The 18924-nt window shown below is 65.2% G+C and overlaps 3 protein-coding genes across 7 annotated transcripts; 2 read left to right on the forward strand and 1 right to left on the reverse strand.

Moving 5' to 3' along the window:
* Positions 1-2024: 2024 nt before the first annotated feature.
* GNG13 (G protein subunit gamma 13) lies at positions 2025-4304 on the forward strand. Of its 2 annotated transcripts, none has more exons than XM_086691690.1 (3): positions 2025-2155; positions 3814-3945; positions 4118-4304. In XM_086691690.1, the coding sequence occupies exons 2-3, from the start codon at positions 3848-3850 to the stop codon at positions 4221-4223; spliced, it is 204 nt and encodes a 67-aa protein (XP_086547816.1). In that variant the 5' UTR covers positions 2025-2155; positions 3814-3847; the 3' UTR covers positions 4224-4304. The 2 variants fall into 2 exon arrangements, with proteins under 2 accessions (XP_086547816.1, XP_086547817.1); XM_086691691.1 differs by lacking the exon at positions 2025-2155 and adding an exon at positions 2468-2521.
* CHTF18 (chromosome transmission fidelity factor 18) lies at positions 4279-12719 on the reverse strand. Of its 3 annotated transcripts, none has more exons than XM_025923260.2 (22): positions 12561-12719; positions 12158-12355; positions 11926-12076; positions 11586-11754; positions 11071-11163; positions 10937-10989; positions 10663-10807; positions 9981-10190; positions 9364-9461; positions 8997-9120; positions 8762-8913; positions 8557-8650; positions 8156-8254; positions 7929-8059; positions 7570-7741; positions 6562-6786; positions 6330-6479; positions 6101-6231; positions 5288-5432; positions 5057-5173; positions 4724-4781; positions 4279-4650 (listed from the first exon to the last, which is right to left on the reverse strand). In XM_025923260.2, the coding sequence occupies exons 1-22, from the start codon at positions 12649-12651 to the stop codon at positions 4514-4516; spliced, it is 2943 nt and encodes a 980-aa protein (XP_025779045.2). In that variant the 5' UTR covers positions 12652-12719; the 3' UTR covers positions 4279-4513. The 3 variants fall into 3 exon arrangements, 2 of the variants coding, with proteins under 2 accessions (XP_025779045.2, XP_086547814.1); XM_086691688.1 differs by having other exon boundaries at positions 12158-12241; positions 12561-12712; XR_015245340.1 differs by having other exon boundaries at positions 4573-4650; positions 5288-5461.
* A 211-nt stretch (positions 12720-12930) lies between these two features.
* On the forward strand, positions 12931-16121 carry RPUSD1 (RNA pseudouridine synthase domain containing 1). Of its 2 annotated transcripts, XM_025923338.2 has the most exons (6): positions 12932-13154; positions 13639-13828; positions 13927-14050; positions 14137-14239; positions 14418-14519; positions 15006-16121. In XM_025923338.2, the coding sequence occupies exons 2-6, from the start codon at positions 13647-13649 to the stop codon at positions 15401-15403; spliced, it is 909 nt and encodes a 302-aa protein (XP_025779123.1). In that variant the 5' UTR covers positions 12932-13154; positions 13639-13646; the 3' UTR covers positions 15404-16121. The 2 variants fall into 2 exon arrangements, with proteins under 2 accessions (XP_086547815.1, XP_025779123.1); XM_086691689.1 differs by lacking the exon at positions 13639-13828 and having other exon boundaries at positions 12931-13154.
* Positions 16122-18924: the final 2803 nt, after the last annotated feature.

Genomic DNA, 18924 nt, shown 5'->3' on the forward strand with positions numbered 1-18924 from the left:
TGCGGCAGCCGTTTCTAGGCCAGCAACCAGCCCGTTGGTCTCACCAGCAGCCCAGTTAGCGCAGCTAATTTCAGCACAGTGTCTGGTCTCCCAGGACCTGCTCTGGGTGCCTGCAAGGTGGCGGTCAGCTAGAGGACGAGCTGTTACTGCTTCCCCCTGCGCAGCATCCCAGGAAGGTGAGAAATGCGGGTCCTTACAGGCCTGAGAGCAGACGTGCGCCACCGGTTCCGCCACATGAACTGGTGGCCTCTGTGACGTGGGGCTGCGGTCAGCGCGAGGACCACAGCAGCAGGTGTCCGCCCGGCAGCAGGTGTGGCCGGCACCCAGAGGCCAGAGACAGCACAGCAGTGATGTTCAGGGAGGGCCTGTGCCCCCCACAGCTGCCACCTGTAGGCCTGGCTCCCACCGTCCTGATGACCCACACTGCTGCCTAGCTGCACCCAGGTGCCCCTGCCGTGTACTTCCTGCGTCGGTCGCAGCTGTGACCACAGCGGACCCGGGTCTCAGCAGGGCTTCCCCCAGTGGATTCTCCAGAAGCTGTCTGGTGCGGGTGCCCTGTTCTGCCTGTGCAGCCTGGAGAGAAGACATGACTGTGTGGCAGGATCTGCTCGGCCCGGGGGTCAGTCCAAACCTGGAACCAGTCCCGAGGGCCGACATAATGCCGTGCCCTTGGCTGCCCACCCCGTGTGAGCGGCACCACGGACCACAGGAGAGCCCTGGGCAGCCGGAGCAAAACAGTGTGCGGGGCCTCGAAGGCAGGTGAGCACAAACGGGCCTCAGCAGGGGGAGCGAGGCCAGCACTGCCGGCCATCTGCCCTGGCAGGATGGCAGTGCCCTGGGCTCTAAGCCCCCATCCCCCTAAATCCATAATAAAAATAATCCCGCATTTGCCTGATCTGCCCCAGTTCCAGAAGCGTCTCCTGATGTGTCATCGTGTTGATGCGTGACAGCAGTCCAGGGAGGCACAGCTGACCCCATTTCACAGAATTGCACCAGGGAGGGTTCGGGAGCCCAAGGAGGCAGGGGACACCCCATCCTGCCTTCTAGGTGAGGACACCTGACCTTTCATAGGCCCCCAGCCCAGAGCTCCTGCCAAGAGCCTGGTCCAGGCCTTTGCGAGGATCATGACTGGGAAGCTGGGCACTGCTGGTCCCTGCGGCTGTCGTTGCTGCCTGGGGGCCCCCCACCCAGGATGCAGCCTGGCACCTGCGTCACTCAGTAGCCCCAGGGGCACAGTTCCCCTGAGAGGACAGCAGGGCCTACCAGACACACCCAGAGCATCACGGCTGAGGGGGACTGGATGTGGTCCCAGCCCCGACGGCACCTTCTGCCCTAGGGGCAGAAGGCAGAGGGACTGTCTGCTTGGGCCCCATCGCGGGCCGGGTGAGGAGCCTGACAGAGAGGTGATGGGCCCCCTCCCTCCTCGGAGCCCCCAAAGCCACTCAGCCTGGGCTTGGGCACCCCCGAGCCAGACACCGCCTCCTGAGGCAGGACACTGCCAGGGCACCCCTGGGCCCACGAAGAGCAAGTCTGGCTGTCTCTGGCTTAGGGTAAACTGAAGCATGGACATACCTCCCCGCCCTCAGGGCAGCTACCCAGTCTACCCGCTGCTGGCCGGGGCATGGGGCACAGGCCCAGATGCCCTCAAGGGGACAGGCTCACTCCTGTGGGTGGCTCAGCTCCAGGGGAGGGCTGCCCACAGACCCTTCAGTTGGCACTGCTGAGACCTCAGAGGGGTACAGTGTCCTGGCCCTGTTACCCATACCTAGTCTATGATTCAGCCCATCAGGGGCGCGGAGGGCTGGGGCACAATCTAATGGCTGTAAGTCTCTGGTGGCAGCACCACACGGCAGCCCAGGAGCCCACCCAGCCCTGTGGGAGACCACTGTCCAGGGCCAGAGCTGACCCACGTTGCCTACCCCTGCATCTCCCACCCCCAAGGGCTGGCAGACCATGTAGGGTCAGGCGCAGTCCCTGGAGGAGGAGGGGAGGCAATGGGGGCGGTGCCAGAGCCTGGCCCCCAGGTGGCAGGAGTGGGCGGGGCACCTGCCCGGGCTCTGCCCGCTTATGTGCCCGCTCACTCATTCACTTGGTCTTCGCTGTCACTCACCATCACTTGGTCCTTGTCACTTGGCCCTTGCTGGCACCGTCCAAGGTAGGTCTGATCAATTGGCCCCCTGTGCAGAGCAGGAAACCGAGGCCGGGAGGGATTCTGGGACTCGCCCAGATCCCACCGGGCTGACCTGGACCATCCTAACCCCCAGATGCCCCTGCCTCTTGGTCTTATGGCCGAGGGCAGCTGCCCTGCGTGTCCCAGCAGGCCCGACCCCACCAGTGGGGAGAACCCCCTCGGTCTTCGGGAGGGCGGGGCGGGGGCGGGGGCGGAGCGGCCGAAGGGGAGGGGAGCCGCGTCCTGCGCCGTGCGCGCCGCCCGCAGTGCCCGCCGAGCGCCGAGCGCCGTGGCCGGGGGCGTCGCGGGGCGCGCGGGACGGGCAGCCGGCTCCGGCGGCGCTGCGCGCAGGTAGGGCAGGCAGGGCAGGCGGCGGGGGCGGCGGACAGGGCCGCCGCCCCCGCCCCCGCCGCGGAGAGCCCCCAACCACGTGGCTGTCCCGGCCAGGGGTGGGGATGCTGAACTTGGGGTCTCCGGGAGGGGAGCACCTGCATGCCCCCCATTGGCTGCCCCCCCCCCCCCCAAGAGGCAGACTCCCCTCCACCGGGGCTCTTACCCCTGGCTCCTGACTGACCCTCCCACGACGACTCCTAGTGCGGCTGTTCTGTCCCCAACCGACCAGGACTGACCCCCCCCCACCCCCACCCCCACAAGAGATCTTCCGGCCAGGAGTCCCCTCCACAGGCTGACGCAGGCAGGGCCGCGCTCCTGTCAACCCCTGCCCACCCTCCCAAGGTCCAGAAAGCCAATCTCCTGGCTCTCAGCCTCAGTGATGGGAGCAGGGCCTGGGGCCCAGTGAGGGACTCCCTGGGCCCCTGGAGTGGGCTGAGGTGGGGGAGGAGGCAGGAAGCAACCTGCTCTGCCAGGCTGGTGCACAGCAGAAACTGGGCCAGATGGCTTGTGGACGGTGCTGGGGGCAGCCCTGGGCCCAAAGAGGCTGCAGCCCCTCCCCAGTCCCAGACCTGCTGTGCAGCCTGGGACCCCAAGGTCCTCAGCACCTCCTCCCTGCAGCCTCTAGGCAGAGATGCAAATTGCAGCCAAATCCTCCTGGCTCTGGGATTAACTTCCTCTGGGTAGGCTTCCCCATGCAAAGCATTAGAAAGGAACTGGAAGGAAGCCAAGCAGGGCCCCACCTCTTACATGATGATGGTCTGGGTCACCCACTCTGCAACCAGGGTGGCAAGTGGGCCTGGGAGTCGGGAGGGCGGGCTTCTGGGAACCCACTTGTGCCCTGTGCCTGGCCCTGCTGTCGCCACAACATTGCCCCTTTCCTTCCCACCCAGAGACCAGGCCGTGGTAAGGCTTTGGTGGGGGTGGGAGGTAAGGGTGTGGAACTGAGTAAAAACTTTTCCCTGCGGCTAATTAGCCCCATGGGGGAGGGGCAGGCACATGGGGCCTCATTTGTGGGGCTTCAGCTCCAGGCTCTGCACCCTGTGGACTGTGTGGGTGCCTATGTGGACCATGGGAAACCGGTGATGAGGCCCCTGGGGACCTCCCAAGCCGCAGACTGGGTGTCACTGTACAAGGGTGGGCCTCCCTCCTTCCTTTGGGAGGGGGTGCCCTCAACCAGTGGGTAGGGCACGTCTGGGGGTGACCGCCGGCTGGCGGGCCCCCTGGCTGTTGCTTCCTCTCGCGCCCTCCAGCCCCAGGCTGGCCACTTCCGAAGCTCCCGACGCCATGGAGGAGTGGGATGTGCCTCAGATGAAAAAAGAGGTAGAAAGCCTCAAGTACCAGCTGGCTTTCAAGAGGGAGATGTCCTCCAAGACCATCCCTGAGTAAGTCCCCAGGACCCCATGGAGCCCCGCCCACCCAGGGCTGCCGGCTCCCATCTGCATCTCGTTTCCCTGCCCCGAGCGTTTTGCATGAGCCAGAACCACACCTCCACAGCCAGCCCTCGCCCTCCGGGACCCGCCTGCTCACCTCCCCCTCTCCACTGGCCGCACACAGGCTCCTCAAGTGGATCGAGGATGGGATCCCCAAGGACCCGTTCCTGAACCCCGACCTGATGAAGAACAACCCCTGGGTGGAGAAGGGCAAGTGCGCCATCCTGTGAAGCACCCCCGCCCCGACTCTTGCCTCTTTGTAGGGAGGACACCTCGATAAAGGTGTGGCTTTTATAAAGACTCTTTGATGACGTCCGTGCTTTTGTACGTTTTCTGATGGAGAAAAAGCAACAGCACAGCATCAAGCCTGGGCCCTGGGGCGTCCAGTGGGGGGGTTCCAGGGCACCCGGCACGGGTCGAGGTGTCCCGCACAGCCCCAGGGTATCCAGCGTAGATCCTGGGGCGTCCGGTGAGGGGTCCAGGGCACCCAGCACGGGTCGAGGTGTCCGGCGCAGGCCCGCTACAGCAGGTCCCGGATGTACAAACTGCGCCGCACGGCATTGGAGACGCCCTCCTTGAAGCGAAACCAGACGTCACTCCTGCCCACCGCTGTGCCTATGCGCCACTCGGTCGCATCTGTGTCCGGGGCCACATCTCCTGTGGAGGACGTGTGGTTGCTACTCTGCCTTGCTCCAGCCCCTCCCTCCCTCCCCTCCCTCCCGCCACACACCTGCATTCAGGGCTGGCGCTCTCTTGATGACCACACGACCAAAGAAGTCTCTCTCGGGCTGAAGGAGGAAGGTTGGTCAGGGTCTCAGACTCCCTGCTGTGAGCAGAGGGCCCGGCGGCTGCGGGAGCAGACGCCCACCTCCCTTCCCAGCCTCCCTTCCCTTCAGCCCCTCAGAACCCGCATAGTGGCAGGAGCACACCGTAACCAGATCCAAACTGAGCCAAGTGGAACGCCCTACGCTGAGCAGCAGGGAACTACTGGCAGGCCCCCAGGGCTGAGCACCAGCCCCGTCCCTACCCGCCTGCCCCCCACCCCCACCCCCACCCCCTGCACCTGTTCCTCCAGGGCCGCTCTCTTCAGGATGCGCTCCAGCCGCTGCTCCTCGTGGCTGCGTGAGGCAGGTGGCTGCGTCCCTTTCTCCCCAGCAACCCCCTGGGGACCCTCCTCTGCCTGCAAAAACAGGTGGCGAAGGCTGACTGCGCAGGGCCACTCCAGGGACAAGGTCCCTTCCAACAGCCCTGCCCTCCTAGGCCTGGCTCTGGCCCGAAGCCCGGGCAGGCTTACCTGGTGGCTGTCCCCAGCCCGGGCCAAGGCCTCTGCCCGCCGCATCTTCTCCATTTCAATCTCGTGGGCGATGAGCTGCTTGGCCTGGTAGGTGAGGGGCTTGCGGGCCGGCAGCTCAGGAAAGCGGCAGACCTCCTCCACATTCCTGCTCTCAGAGTTGGCACAGAGACGTACCTGGTCAGCAGAGACAGGCAGGGGCCACCTGCCACACCAGCCCCCACACCAGAATGTAAGAGCTGCAGGGTGGGCCCGGTCCTGGCAACACGATGCCTGAGCCCCACAGCAAGAGGAGATTACCTGCCGCAAGCCTCAGTTTCCCCGACTACACGTGGGCACAAGAAGGGAACCCCTCCAGGGCCACAGGATGAAGAAATGAGACAAGGCAAGGCCTGGTCTCAAGTCTGGGGCTGAGTGCTTGGAACTGTCACCACTACTGCTTCCCTGTGACTGTGACAGAGGGAGACGTGCGGCTGGTGCCTCGCTGGGTAGCAGGGCCCCGGGGACTATCTCGGGATGGGGAAGCCGAGCCCTGGGGACCTCAAGGGCCCTCTGCGGGACACTGAGGCAGCGAGAGCCTCCGCAGTAAACCTCAGACCCCAGCGCTGTGCCTGACCTGGAACACCACGCCTCACGATCACATCTGGGCAAAGGCTAAGCGGGAACTGAGCCCCTGCCGCTACCCCACAGACGGCAACACCGACACACGCGTCACCGAGACCACGCTTTCAGATTCCCGGCCCAGAGACCACCACGGCACTTGGAGCCCAGCTTCCTGCCCCCGGCACCCCCGCCCCAGGTGCCACACAGACTCACGGTTCTAGCCTGTAGACATAGTGCCCATCGGGCACGCGCTCCTGGCGGTAGGTTAGGCTGTAGGCAAGCATGGTTCCCACAAGGCCAGCCAGCTGCTGTTTCTCACGAGTGCTGTACAGCTGTGTGCTCACCTGTGGACAGGGCGCAGGGACAAGGGCACGGACACTGAGCATGGCCAGGGGCCCTCCCCTATGGGCAGTCGCAACCCCGTCCTGACTGAGGCACTCACAGGGCGCAGCTTGGGCGCAAGGATGTCCAGAAGCAGGCAGAGGACATCCAGGACGAGGGCCTGAGGTGCAGCCCGGCTGCGGGTAGCGGGCGTCAGGCCTGACACCAGCGTCTGGATGAGGTTCTGTGTCTTGCTTGTCCGGTTCTGGGCCTGGGGCAGAGAGTGAATGGGGCCTGGGTAACCCGGCGTCTCTGGGCCGGCCCCGAGCCCCGGGCTGGGTGCAGGGGCACACCTCCTGCTGGCTGCTGGGGAAGGCGATCCTCGGCACGTGGCTGGAGGCGAAGAGCAGGTGGAAGGCTGCCGGCAGGAAGGGCAGGTAGCGCAGCAACCGGAAGCTCTGGCCGTGGTGGGCGGCCCGGCTCAGCAGGTCGTCAAAGGCCAGCCAGTCGAGCGCCGCGCACACGGCACCCAGGCTGGAGTCCCGAAGCCGCAGGCGCAGGAAGTTGTCAAACAGGCCCTGGGGGTGAGCAGGTGGGTGGGCCCCGAACCCCTCCAGCCGCGGCCCCCAGCCCGCCATGTAAGCACCACCCAATGGGAACCTCCACCTCCCACCGCCCTGCCAAATGCAGGGCCTCGGGACATCTGCAAACACCAGCAAGGGCCCGCCCCAAGACCCCAAAGACAGAGCCAAGAAGGCCCAGCCTGCCGCCCCGGTGTTCTGACCAAATCCCTGACAGACGCACAAAAGAACCCGACCTCCCTAAAGGAAGTTCCATCGGTCAGAATCAAGGGCATAGAAGAAGCCCCACTCTCGTTCCTTGCGAGAGTCGTCTTCTTGGGCTACGGCACGACCCCTCCCCGTAACGGTTTCCAGATTTACGGATCACCCAATAATCCAAAGCTGCTTAGTCAGGGAAGCAGCTTAGGCCGGGCTTCCCGGGGGTGGGGGGGCACCTGGGCCACCCGCCCAAACCGGAACTCCACTCTGCCCGCTCCGCCCCACCCAGATGGATCCCGACCAGCAAATGGAGTGACCCCACTGCGCACCCGGCCCACCTCCCCACCCTGCCAGCCCACACGGGGCGTCCCCTCCTGGCACCAGCTAGTCCCTCCACCCAGGCCTCTGTCCACTTGCTGTCATCTGAGAGATCTCCCCGATGCCCCATGTCCACCACCCCTCGCACCTATCCTGTTTCCCTGACACCATCTGAAGTGTCTCCCACCCGCTGTCTGGGGACAGACACACAGCCAGGTACTGACCCACTGGGAGCCCCCAAAAACGTCCCAAGAGCATCATTACCTGGACCACCTTCTCATGCTCGCCTGCAGACGCAGCCACGTGCAGGATGTGGTAGAACCGCTGGGAAGCCATGGTCAAAGGCACCTCGGCAGGACGGGGCCCCAGACCTGTGGGCCCATCGCCAAGCAGGAGCGTGTGCGGGATCAGGGCCAGGTTCTGGCCCCAGTGTTGCCTGCAGAGGGGTGCCGAGGCTGGAACGGAGCCCCGCCTCTTTATCGCTCTCGGTGGCACCTTGCCACCCAAAGCGGCCTGAGGGTCTGCTCTACTGGTCCTTAACGGGATGGCAGGGAGGCCAAGTGCCCCCAGGGCCTGGGCAGCATTCGGTCTCTGCTGGAGGCAGGGCTGGCCGGCCCGCTTACCTCTGGGCCCGGGGCAGCTGGAAGACCTCCTGCCACACGGAGAAGAGCCCCTTGCGCTGGTCCTTGAGACCCACGCGAGTGGTCTGCACGACCTGCACGCTCAGCTGCCGCCGGCCCCGCCCGTGCAGGAACTGGACACAGGGTGTGCGGGGCAGTGAGAGGCGGCTGAGCCCTGCCTCCCCCGGCCGCAGCCCCTGCCCCACCTGCCCACCTGCCCACCTCCCCACCTGCAGGGTGTTGATGCAGGCGCGGATGTCGTTGTCTGTCTTCTCACAGAGAGCCGCCAGCGCACCCGGGTCGGCCTGCATGCCCCGCCGCAGGGAGATCTGCAGGGAGGCGGAAGGGTGGGCGCTCTCTCCCCCAGAAACCCAGCCCAAGGCCACCTCTTCCCGAGAACACAGGTGAATGCAGGGGAACAACAGCTACAGACTCAGGGGCCCGGCCTCGCTCTGTGCTCGAACCATCTACTGCCATTGGGCAAACTGGTCCAGTCACCCCCATGCCCAGGGGTCAGCTAGGGGATGGGGCCTGGATGCAAGAGGGGACCAGGACAGGCGCGGCGTCCCCCCACCCCATAGCTGGCCACATGGCCCCCGGTTGCATATTCCCCACCACAGCCCTCACCCACCTCTTGTAGCCGCTGCACGAGCCTGGAAGACAGTGTGGGCGGAAAGTGGAGAAGAAAGGCCTGCTGCCTCAGCTGCCGCAAGGAGGGCACAAACCTGTAGGGGGCAGACACGGGCACACACCCGCCCCCAAGGGCAAAGGCGGGGTTGGGGGGGGGGATGGTGGGGCGGCACCCTCCCAGGGGCCCTCTGCTCTCCCCCACTCACTGGTCATTGCAAATACAGATGACGGGCCTCATCAGGAGTCCCCCCTCAGCCCGGCGTCGCCGTCCCCCACTTGTGGGAACAGCCGGACCCCCAGACTCTGCTTCTTGCGGGCCCTTGCGATCTAGGATGCTCAGAAGAACGTTGACAGCGGCCTGGGGTATGGGCGGAGGACACGGTGAGCCCCAGCCCGTCGCCGGCCCACCCGCCCACCCACTGGGGCGCCTAGGAGGCCCACCACAGGGGCCCCGTCGATCTCATCGATGACCAGACAGTTGGGTTTCCCGCCAGCACCCAGCACCGACTCCATCTGCGTGGCCGCCTCGATGCACGTGCGGAAGGCCTCAGGGCTGCGGTCGTCACTGGAACCAGTGAGGCCAGAGGTGCGGCCGTCAGGGGAGCGATCGGGGTCCCTGGCAGCACAGGCTCCCAGGACTGGGCCACCAGGCCTACAGCTAGAGGCTACCCTGTGACAGGACCACCCCGCATCCCAGCGAGCCCTGACAAAGCACGAACTCCACCGCCCAAGACCCCGGGACCAAGCCCCACCTCTGGCCCACCACGGTTTCGGGGGAGTCAGAACAGACCGGAGGCCTGGCACGTACCTCGCATTCAACTCCACCACGCAGTAACCAGCTTGCCGCGCAATCACGTGAGCCAGGGTGGTCTTGCCCAGCCCCGGGGGGCCACACAGCAGTGCCACCTGCAGCCGAGACAGGCCGGATGAAGACAGGCTACCACTCATACCACCGCGGAACCCCTGCCCCGCCCTCGAGGCTGAAACTCCTGTCCCGTGAGGCTCGCTCCTAAGGGATGTGCCCCAAGCCCACTGTGGCGAGCACACAAGCACAGGCCACACTCAGCGCACTTGGGTTCCCACCTACCGCTTCAGAGTCAGAGACAGCGCTGCCCGAGCCCAGCAGTGAGGAGATCTGACAGAGACGCAGATGCTGCTAGTGCAACTGACCCCCCAGAAACCACCCGCTGTCGCCGTGAGCGTCCTGGAAAGGTACGCGGTCCTCCGAAAAACAAACTTCGTCCGAGTCTTTAAAGCACACTCAAATTCCAACTCATGTCACCGACGTTCTGTGCCAACACCCTGGCGTCATGACGCCCTCAGCCATGGAGACAGAGGCCCCCAGAGGCTGCAAGGGCGCTGGCCACCCGGAGAGCACAGCCCCCAGGCTCAGAGATGTGTGTGGCACGGCCAGGCGGGGCTCACCTTCTGCCGGGGCCGCCGGCTTGGGTCCAGGTCAGCCTCTAGCATGTCCTCTAGCACCTGCTCGTGGCTTTTCCATTTGCTGGAAGTCGTGGCCTCCTTGCCACCGCGGGCCAGCTCTAGACCGGGTCTGGGCCTCCTAGCAGGCCTCTCTCGGCCGAACACCACCAGGTCCCACAGCTTCAGCCACTTGAGGAGGCAGCGGTTAGTGAACTGCGGGACGGGAAGCGTGGCCTGGAGGAACCGCCAGCACCGAGGACTCCCCGTGCCCGCCCTTCACGTCAGCCTGCTGTCCCAAGCCCCGAAAGACACACGGGAATGTGGAAGCTAAGGAACAGGTCACCCTGCTGGTGAGTGACAGAGCGAGGCTCGCACCAGGACCTCCGTCCCTACCACCCTAACTCCGTCAGGAGACCCCACTGTCCCGCGTGTTCCAGCATCAGCTGCTGGGACGGTGGGGAAGGAAACAGGCTGCAGGCAGGGGGAGCCCTGGACCCCCAGCCCAGGTCGCAGGTGACTTCCAGAATGCCAGCCCCATGCTGGCCTCAGCTTCCCCACATACAGCTCCAAAGCGCAAATCCAAACCCTCTCTACCCTCCCAAGGTCCTTCAAGCTGACAAGAACAACCTTGGGGCAACAAAAAAATCAGTCACGCTTGAACGGGAACAAGAGAACGAGGTCTCACGTCATCGCTGAGAAGCTCCGTGTAGCACCGCGGTGCGAACTCATCCACCCAGAGGCAGTGCTGGGGGTCGTCTTGGCTGTCAGCCAGCTCTTCCTCAGGGGCCCCCGAAGTCTGGACCTCCTCTCCCACCTCCTCAGAGCTGAGGCTGGAGAACATCATGCCCTGAGCTGCCGGGCGAGTAGAGGGACTGCACACCCCCCGCCGACTACAAGCTGGAGATCAGCAGTCCAAGAACCGGTAAGGGTCCCAGGGCTGGAAGGGCCCACCGTGTCACCTGCGAAGCGTGTCTGAGAGCTGACGGGCCTCCTCAAGCAGTTGCTGCCTCCGCTGTGCAAACAGCAGAGACGGGATCAGCGTGTCTCCAGCACGCAGTCACCCCAGAGCTACCCTTCTCCCGACAAATCCCACCTCACTGTCGACCTGCTCCTTCAGGGACGCGAAGGACACACCCAACAGGTCCAGCTGGCCACGGCCTCGCCACCGGATATCAAGGAAAGGGTTCTGTAGGGAAACGAGGACACCATTTGTCATCTCTCAGAACACAACCACCCACAGACCTTCTCTCGTCAGTGCTCAAGGACCCAGGTGGCGTTTTCTACTGACAACAGACCAACGCAAGGACAAACCGCCTCTCCAAACAAAAATCCTAAAGAGAAAATGCACTGGGATGGAGATAGCTCTAAAGAAAGAAGGTAAAGGTTAAAACATCAGAGAAAGGGAAAAAAGACGCCACAGGAAGGGGACAGTGAAACAGGCCCTCACAAGCGGATGACTGCAGGTCACGTGAACTTCCTGAGGGGTCCCCAGGGTCTGAGGGTTAATATGAGGTCTAGGACCCTTTCCTGGACAGCACTGAGCCCGCCAACCCTGCAGGAAGGCTGTTGCCAGCCTCTCACCCCCACTTGTGGCCACACAACACTCACCTGCACCCCTGTGCCCACGGGGTCACCCCGCAGCACCAGAAAAGCCCGGCAGCCACTAGTGGAGGTCACACTGACATAGTCCTCCAGGACAGGGGGCCGCCTCAGGACAGGATTTCGAGCTGCTGGAGAGGCCTGAAGGGGACCCACGTCAGCACCAGCATCCAAGGGCCTAGGAAGGGACAAATGCTGACCTGGGGACACTCACCTCCTGTGACCATGCCAGGAGAAACTCAGATCCACTCTTGACTATACACCCCTCCCACACACACTCAGCCCCAAGCCTCCCAAAACCTGGGACCCTCCCAAAATCCCTGGGGCATCTGTGCCCCAAGCCACACACCCTTTGCCCCACAGTTCAGGGGGGATCTCCGGACTCGGTGGCGGGGTGATGTCCCCAGCAGGCGAGTCAGGAAGGGGCGGCTCTTCCATTTGCTCAGGTCTGAAGTTCAGCTTCTTCACGACTTCCAGCCTGAGCCGTTTGACCCTGGGGGCTGGGGAGAAAGTCGAAAGTTTCAGAAGCTCTTGCCAAGCCTCACATCCCACCCGTATGCCTTGGGGCTCTGAGGACATACTGGGGGGCAAGGCCCCGTCCCTGGGGTCATGATCGGCCAGCTGCCTCTTCCTGGCACTGCTTTTGTGGTTCCCTGGAGGTCCGCCTGGAGAGCAATGAGTGGCAGCGTCCCCTCCAGCAACGGCCTCCTCCTCGAATGTCAGCCGGGACCGACACACTGCGGGCCAGGGACCCCTGGAGGGCGACGGGGCGGCTGTCCCTGCCGGGAGAGAAGGTTGACGGCAGCGGCGCCAGGTCAGCCTGTACAGGCAACAGCTCCCGCGGCCTGGGGCGCTGGAGGGCCCTTCTCGCTCCGATACGCCCCCGCCTGAGCTCGCTCCAGCCTCCGGGTCCCCGCCGCCTCCCCTCCTCCGACCAGCCCTCCAGGACTAGGGGGACGAGGCCGAGGCGGGGCCCACGCCCACCTTCCAGCTCGGCCAGCACCTCGAGCTCGGCCGCAAACTGGCTGTAGAAGTCGTCCTGGCCGCCCCCCAGCTCGCGCTCGGGTTCTCCCATGGCGCCCGCTCCCGCGGCACCAACCAGCCGCTCCGAACCTCCCGCGCGGCCGCCGGTGCTGCGCGCCGTTCCCGCCCCTCGCGTCCCGGCGCCGCCAATCAATGGCCGGCGTGCCCGGCGCCTCTCGCCATTGGCCACCGGGAGGAGCGGGGCGGAGGCGGGGCTGCGCGCGCAGGCCGGGCGGGGCCGAGCCAGCGCCGTGGCCTCGGGCGCTCACCATTGGCCGGCATGCCCACCTGTCTGCGACGAGGGCGGGGAGAGCGCCGGGCTGAGCAGACGCGCCGGAGTCGAAGCGGAGGTCTCGGGCGCTCACCATTGGCCCGCACGGCCGCCCGTCCGGGGCGTGCGCGGGACGTGGGCGGGGCGTGGGCAGGGCTGCGCGCTCCGGTAGGTCCCGTGAGGCGCGGCTGCGGGGTCGCTGGGCCGCCAGGTGCGGGGACGTAGTGCTGGAGCCGGCGCCCGGCAGCTGCCTCGCGGGCCGGGGCGGCGCGGCGAAGCTGCAGGTCGGTCCGAAGTAGGGGCGGGGCAGGCTGCGGGAAGGGCTCCCAGAACCCGTAGGCCGGTGCCCATCAGACGCGGGGATCGGGGGCTGCCGGGGAGGATTGTATTTGCTTCGGGGCGGGGGCGGGGGGTGAGGGCGGAGATGGCCGCCCTCGCTGGGGGCCACGGCCGCCGTGGGGGGGGGGGGACCCGGCAGCTCCTCTCTTGGCCCCTCCCCTCTCGGCAAGCGGTTCCTATCGCGCGTTGGAGGACTGCCCCGGAGGGGTCCGCGGGGGTGGGCTGAGGCGCGAGACTGCTTCTTCCGGGCTCTGCGTTTGGGTCGGACAACCCCACAGAGCTGAGAAGTGAGAGTAGAAAGGGATCTAGTGCGTGCGGACGCCGCGTCAGTAGCTTCACGCCGGGGACTCTGGAGAACAGGGATGTACACGCCAATTGCGCAGGACGCTGACGTGCGCTGTACTTCCCGTGGACCCCCGTGCGTTGCAGGCACCAGCATGGAAGCAGGCCCAGTAGAGAGCCTGTCGGTGGTGTACCAGAGCCAGGATTTCCTGGTGGTGAACAAGCACTGGGACCTGCGCATCGACAGTAGGATGTGGCGTGAGACCCCCACCCTCCAGAAGCAGCTGCGCCTCCGCTTCCCCGAGTTAGCGGACCCTGACACCTACTATGGGTTCAGGTGTGCAGAGGCCAGGCACTGGTGGCCCCCAGCGGCCTCTGCGGGAGGGAAGTGGCCACCCCCAGTCTAGCCACCCCTGATCCGCTGCCCCATGCCAGGTTCTGCCACCAGTTGGACTTCTCCACCAGCGGGGCCCTCTGTGTGGCCTTGAACAAGGCTGCAGCGGGCAGCGCTTACAAGTGCTTCAAGGAGCGCCGTGTCACCAAGGCTTACTTGGCTCTGGTAAGGCCTGACCGGTCTCCGAGGCAGGGGGCTCCCCAGAAGTGGTGGGTGGCCCCGAGAGCAGCTCGTGACCCTCTGCCTGGCAGGTACGGGGACACGTCCAGGAGAGCCGGATGACCATCAACTATGCCATCGGCAGGAACAGCACAGAGGGTCGGGCTCACACCATGTGCATCGAGGGTACACAGGGTACGCAGGCCAGGGGAGTGGGGTCAGGGGGACATCCCTGGGGACCAGTGGGAGGGGGAGGGTCATCCAGTGAGAAGCCTGAGCGGGCAGGGCCCGTGGAGACAGGTGAGCTGGGCTGGAGTGGATCGGACCCTAGGCTGGTCCAGCCAACCTTCACGCCCTGTCCTCCTCCTCACAGGCTGTGAGAACCCAAAGCCAAGTGTCACCGAGCTGATGGTCTTGGAACACGGGCTGTACGCGGGCGACCCCGTCTCCAAAGTGCTGTTGCAGCCCCTCACGGGTACGTCTGGGGGCGGGGACCAGGAAGCCATCCAGGCCCCTTTGCTGTCTGTTAATGATGTCCCTCGCGCCCCTGGCGTGGTCGATGTCTGGCACCCACGTCTCTTCACACAAGGTGCTGCGGTGTCCCTTCTGTTACGCGTGAGATGAAACGGTGGCACAGGGGCAGAGTGGCCTGCCTGGGGCCGTTCCACTATCTCAGCCCCACACGGGGTCTTGCTCCTGGACGTGAGGGCCTCTGGAAGGCCGGCAGGAGTTCTCCAGCGTGCCTGGCCTTGACCCTCCCGGCAGAGCGACTCTTGGAGTCGACCGCTTCTCTAAATCCCGATGTTCTCGTTTGTACCAGGAAACAGAGAGGTCTGCCATTTTCAGGGGTTTCGTGGGGCTTCCAGACAGCGACAGGACAGGACAGGGCTGGGGCGATGGGGGAGGGGGAGGGGCACGGGATGCCCTCCCCACCCTACCTGTTCCCTCGGCACCCCCACAGGCCGGACGCACCAACTGCGCGTGCACTGCAGCGCCCTCAGTCACCCCGTCGTGGGGGACCTGACCTACGGGCAGGCGTCGGGCCGGGAAGACCAGCCCTTCCGCATGATGCTGCACGCGTTTTACCTGCGCATCCCCACCCACACCGAGTGTGTGGAGGCCTGCACGCCAGATCCCTTCGTGCCCACGCTTGATGCCTGCTGGAGCCCCCACACCCTGGTGCGGTCACTGGACCAGCTCGTCCAGGTCCTGAGGGCTGCTCCCGACCCTGAGCCTGCGGAAGGGAGCCCCGGACCTTGCAGCACTCCCACACCCTCCACCAGGCCCCCCGAGACAGAGGCACAGCGGGCGTCGTGCCTGCAGTGGCTGTCAGAGTGGACACTGGAGCCTGACAACTAAGGGCACCACGGTGGGTGGGAGCGCCAGCTGGGACCACTAGGGGTGGGGGCTTCAGGGGAGAACCCTAGGCCCGTCCCAAGTCGGGGGTGTCCCTGTGTGCGGCGCCCCTGCGGACAGGGACGGAATCCCCTGGCTGTGGCAGCTAGACCTGGAGAGGGGCCGCAAGGCCAGCAGGGGGAGCCAGGCCGCCACGATTCTGGAGGATGAGGCCTTCCTCCAAGCCCCCTCTCCCCCAGGGAAAACCAAGGCCTGCCTTCCCGGCTCCAAAGCTTCATCCCTCGCGGCTTGTTTTTGTAAATTTGCCCAAGGTCTCCCTGCAAGAGGCAGAGGCAAGAGCTGAGCCAGCCTCAGGTTGGGTCCCTCCGGGGCCCCCAGCCCGGGCCTCAGAGCACCTGGTCCTCACCGTTCTCAGAGGTCCTGTGTTGGTCAGCCTAGCCGGGCTGGGCCTCCCCTCTTGCTGACCCTGACCCATCCTCCCCGTGATACTGCCTTGTGCCTTTGCTTCTACCAGACTCTGCCCGTCGGCCCCCTCCTACCCAGATGGCTTGTGGGGAGGGTCTGAGCCACGCCTCTCAACCCTCTCACAATGCCTATGCAGCCAGCAGTCCCGGATTTGGGCTTGGGAGTGAGGACGACCAGCCCCCATCCCCGGTAACACAGCCCCATCAGCCTCCTTGCAGCTGAGCGTCAGGGACTCAATAAATACTCAGTGACTGACCCCGTGAGCAGTCGTGAATCTCTCCAACGTGGGGGATTTGGGGGTCCCGGATCCCTGCCCTCTTCCCTGCATGGGGCAGACCTCTGCCCTAGGTCCCCCAGCAGGACCCAGGATGGACCTCATGGTCCCGGCTGCTGACCTGTCCTCCCCCACCGTGCAGTGAGCACCCCACAGCCCTAGTGTGAGGGCCGGGCTCTGGGTAGAGGACCGAAACTGGGTCAGTCCTGTTCCTGGAGATCCCCATTTCTGGCCAAAAACATTGCAGCGTCCATCTGTTCTCACCAGTTCTTCCTAGAGCTGTGGTCTTCACATCCGCCTTAGGGCCCTTCACCGTCTCAGAGGGCCAGCCAGTCTCCAGGGTCGGGGAGAGCAGGAGGCAGGTGTGACCAGCCGCAGGACACTTGTCTGGACGCACTGGCCTGGGGGGGCCCACGGGCTGGTCCTACAGAACCGACAACAGAGAAGTCAGAGGGCTGGGTATACCTCGTAGTCCCCGAGGTAGGAAGGCATGAGGGTAAGGCACACAGGAGTAGGCACCGTCCTGGGGAACGTTCTCCGTGTGCTGCTGCTCCCCGTAAAAGACCTCCTTGGTGCCTTGAATCCCCCCGGGATCCAGAAAGCCACCCACAGGCCAGGTCTGGACCTTGCTTCCTACGGGTAGGCTGGGAGGTTGTCTCCCACCACCCCGTGGGCCTCTAGGCTGAGACTGCAGAGGCCAGACACGGACGCACACGGCCTGTCTGTCCCCCCCCCCATGCCCTGGCCGTGGGTGGGCAGGGTTGAAGGGTGTGGGGATTGTGCAGGTGCCCCTGGGCAAAGGGAAAAGGAGAGCTTCCTTAGCAAGAGTGGCGGGGCAGGCACTGCTGGTGGGGCTAGAGCATGGGCAGGTCCCCACTGGGGAGCTGCGTGTGCTGGTGGGGCCCCGCCCCCAGCCATGCGGAAGGGCAGCTGGACCTCGGTTAGGCCTGTCCACACCAGGGGAGGGGGGAGCTGTCTTCAGCCGGTCCCTCTAGCTATTGGCACCTTAGGCCCTGGGTCAACACGCCTGCTTGGCGGTGAGGCTGGCTCTCTGGGCACGTGTGGCTCTCCTTGTGGTGCTGATGACAGCAGTTCGGTGGCTGACCCAGCACCGTGGGGTTCCAGGCCCCCGTATCCCCCGGGCCCTGCCCCCCTCAGTTGGGGATAAGCTTCCACGGCACCTCCCACTCTACCTCAGGAGATCCATCCTGGGCCCCAGAGCGTGTGCACCACAGCTCTTTGCCATTGAGGACACCTGCCTGCTGCCTTCATCCCCTCCCGGCCTCACAGCACGCACACTTATGGACACACACGCTCACGGGGCAGAAAGTGCCGCATGCGTGGCTGAACCCAGGTGCCACACTGGATCCACGTGTGCCTGATGTCCCTGTGGGGAACACATCTATTGTTCACATAGTTGTGGCCGCCCCCAGGCACACACGTGTGCACAAAGACAGCAGCACACACGACAGCTGCAGACACGCACGTGTACGAATACACACGTGACCCCGAGGGCACAGACACGTTCCCCAGTGGGCAGGGGTGTGCGTTGGGCGGCTGCCAACCGTGAGCTCAGTCTGTCGCTCCGCCGGGGCCGGAGGGCAGGTGTCTGCTGTGCTCAAGGTCCCCCGGGGCGGACACGGCACCGTCACCTGGCACAGCCCTGGTCTCTCCCCTGCACATCTGCCTGGTAGGCATCGCTGCAGGACTGGGTGGCCAGGCAGGCAGGGTGTCAGGCGAGGCATGGAGCAGAGCAGGGACACAGGTGCCCACCCCCTGCACCAGCCCTGTGCCCCAGGGCTCAGCTGCAGGGTCTGACACACTTGGTGGGCTGGGGTCCCTAGTGGCTGGAGCACCCGTCACCTGGCTTATACCCCCCTGCATTGGACGGCCACCCCGGGGCACGGGAGCAGCCTCCCTCTACAGCAGAAGGTCTCCGAGCCCAGGTGAGAAGTGACGGCTGGGGCAGGGCCACCCGAACCTCAGGGCGCAGGCTGGGAGTCAGTGTCATCGTGGCTCTGGGTGGGGAGCTGAGCCCCTCTGAGCTAACGCTTTGCTCCCTGCAGAGGACAGTAACACCCTGGGTGAAGCGCAATCTAGAAGCCCACAAGCGCCAACACCCTCAGGACCTCCATCTGCAGGCTGGCCAGGGCTGTTCCGGGGCTGTGGTGGGGGTTGTGGCCGGAGGCAAGGTCTGGCTGGGCCTCCAGGTCTCCCTGGAGGAGAAGAGAGCTTTCTAGGCCACCCAGGTGTGGGCACAGGTTAGGGAACCCCTGAAGCTTCAACCCCCAGCTCCCTGCGGGGACCTACTGGGACCACCGCCCCTGCCCTGCAGCTGTGTGGAGATCTGTTTATCGGAGACACCAGAGCCTGCAGGTGCCATGAGCCCTGACCTGCGATAAGGAAGGCCCCGGGGTTAGGGCCGGCCCCCTTCTGCCACTCCCTTTGGTTCCGCAGAGCTTTTGTTTGTGGGGCTGTTACCCTCCCCAAAGACAGAGACACTTGTGGGGCAGCCATCCTGTGTGACCCCAGACTGCAATGCTCTCTCTGTGCCCGGGCCGAGGAGGGCAGGGGACGGTGATGGCGTGGGCCTCATCACGTCCTATCTCCTCTCCAGCTTGTCCTGAACCCACCGCCCGTGACCCCACACCTTCCTGCACAGCCATGGGCCTAAGAGTAGGTGAGACTGCCCCCCCTCACAAAGGGGCACCGTGGACCCTCCGGGGGTGGTTCCCACGGCCGGCTCCTCTTAGGTGGTAGGACCATCTGTGGTCATAGGGACACA

The sequence above is a fragment of the Puma concolor genome, chromosome E3, assembly GCF_028749965.1.
Source record: "Puma concolor isolate L17-30 chromosome E3, mPumCon1.1.hap2, whole genome shotgun sequence".
NCBI lineage: Eukaryota > Metazoa > Chordata > Mammalia > Carnivora > Felidae > Puma > Puma concolor.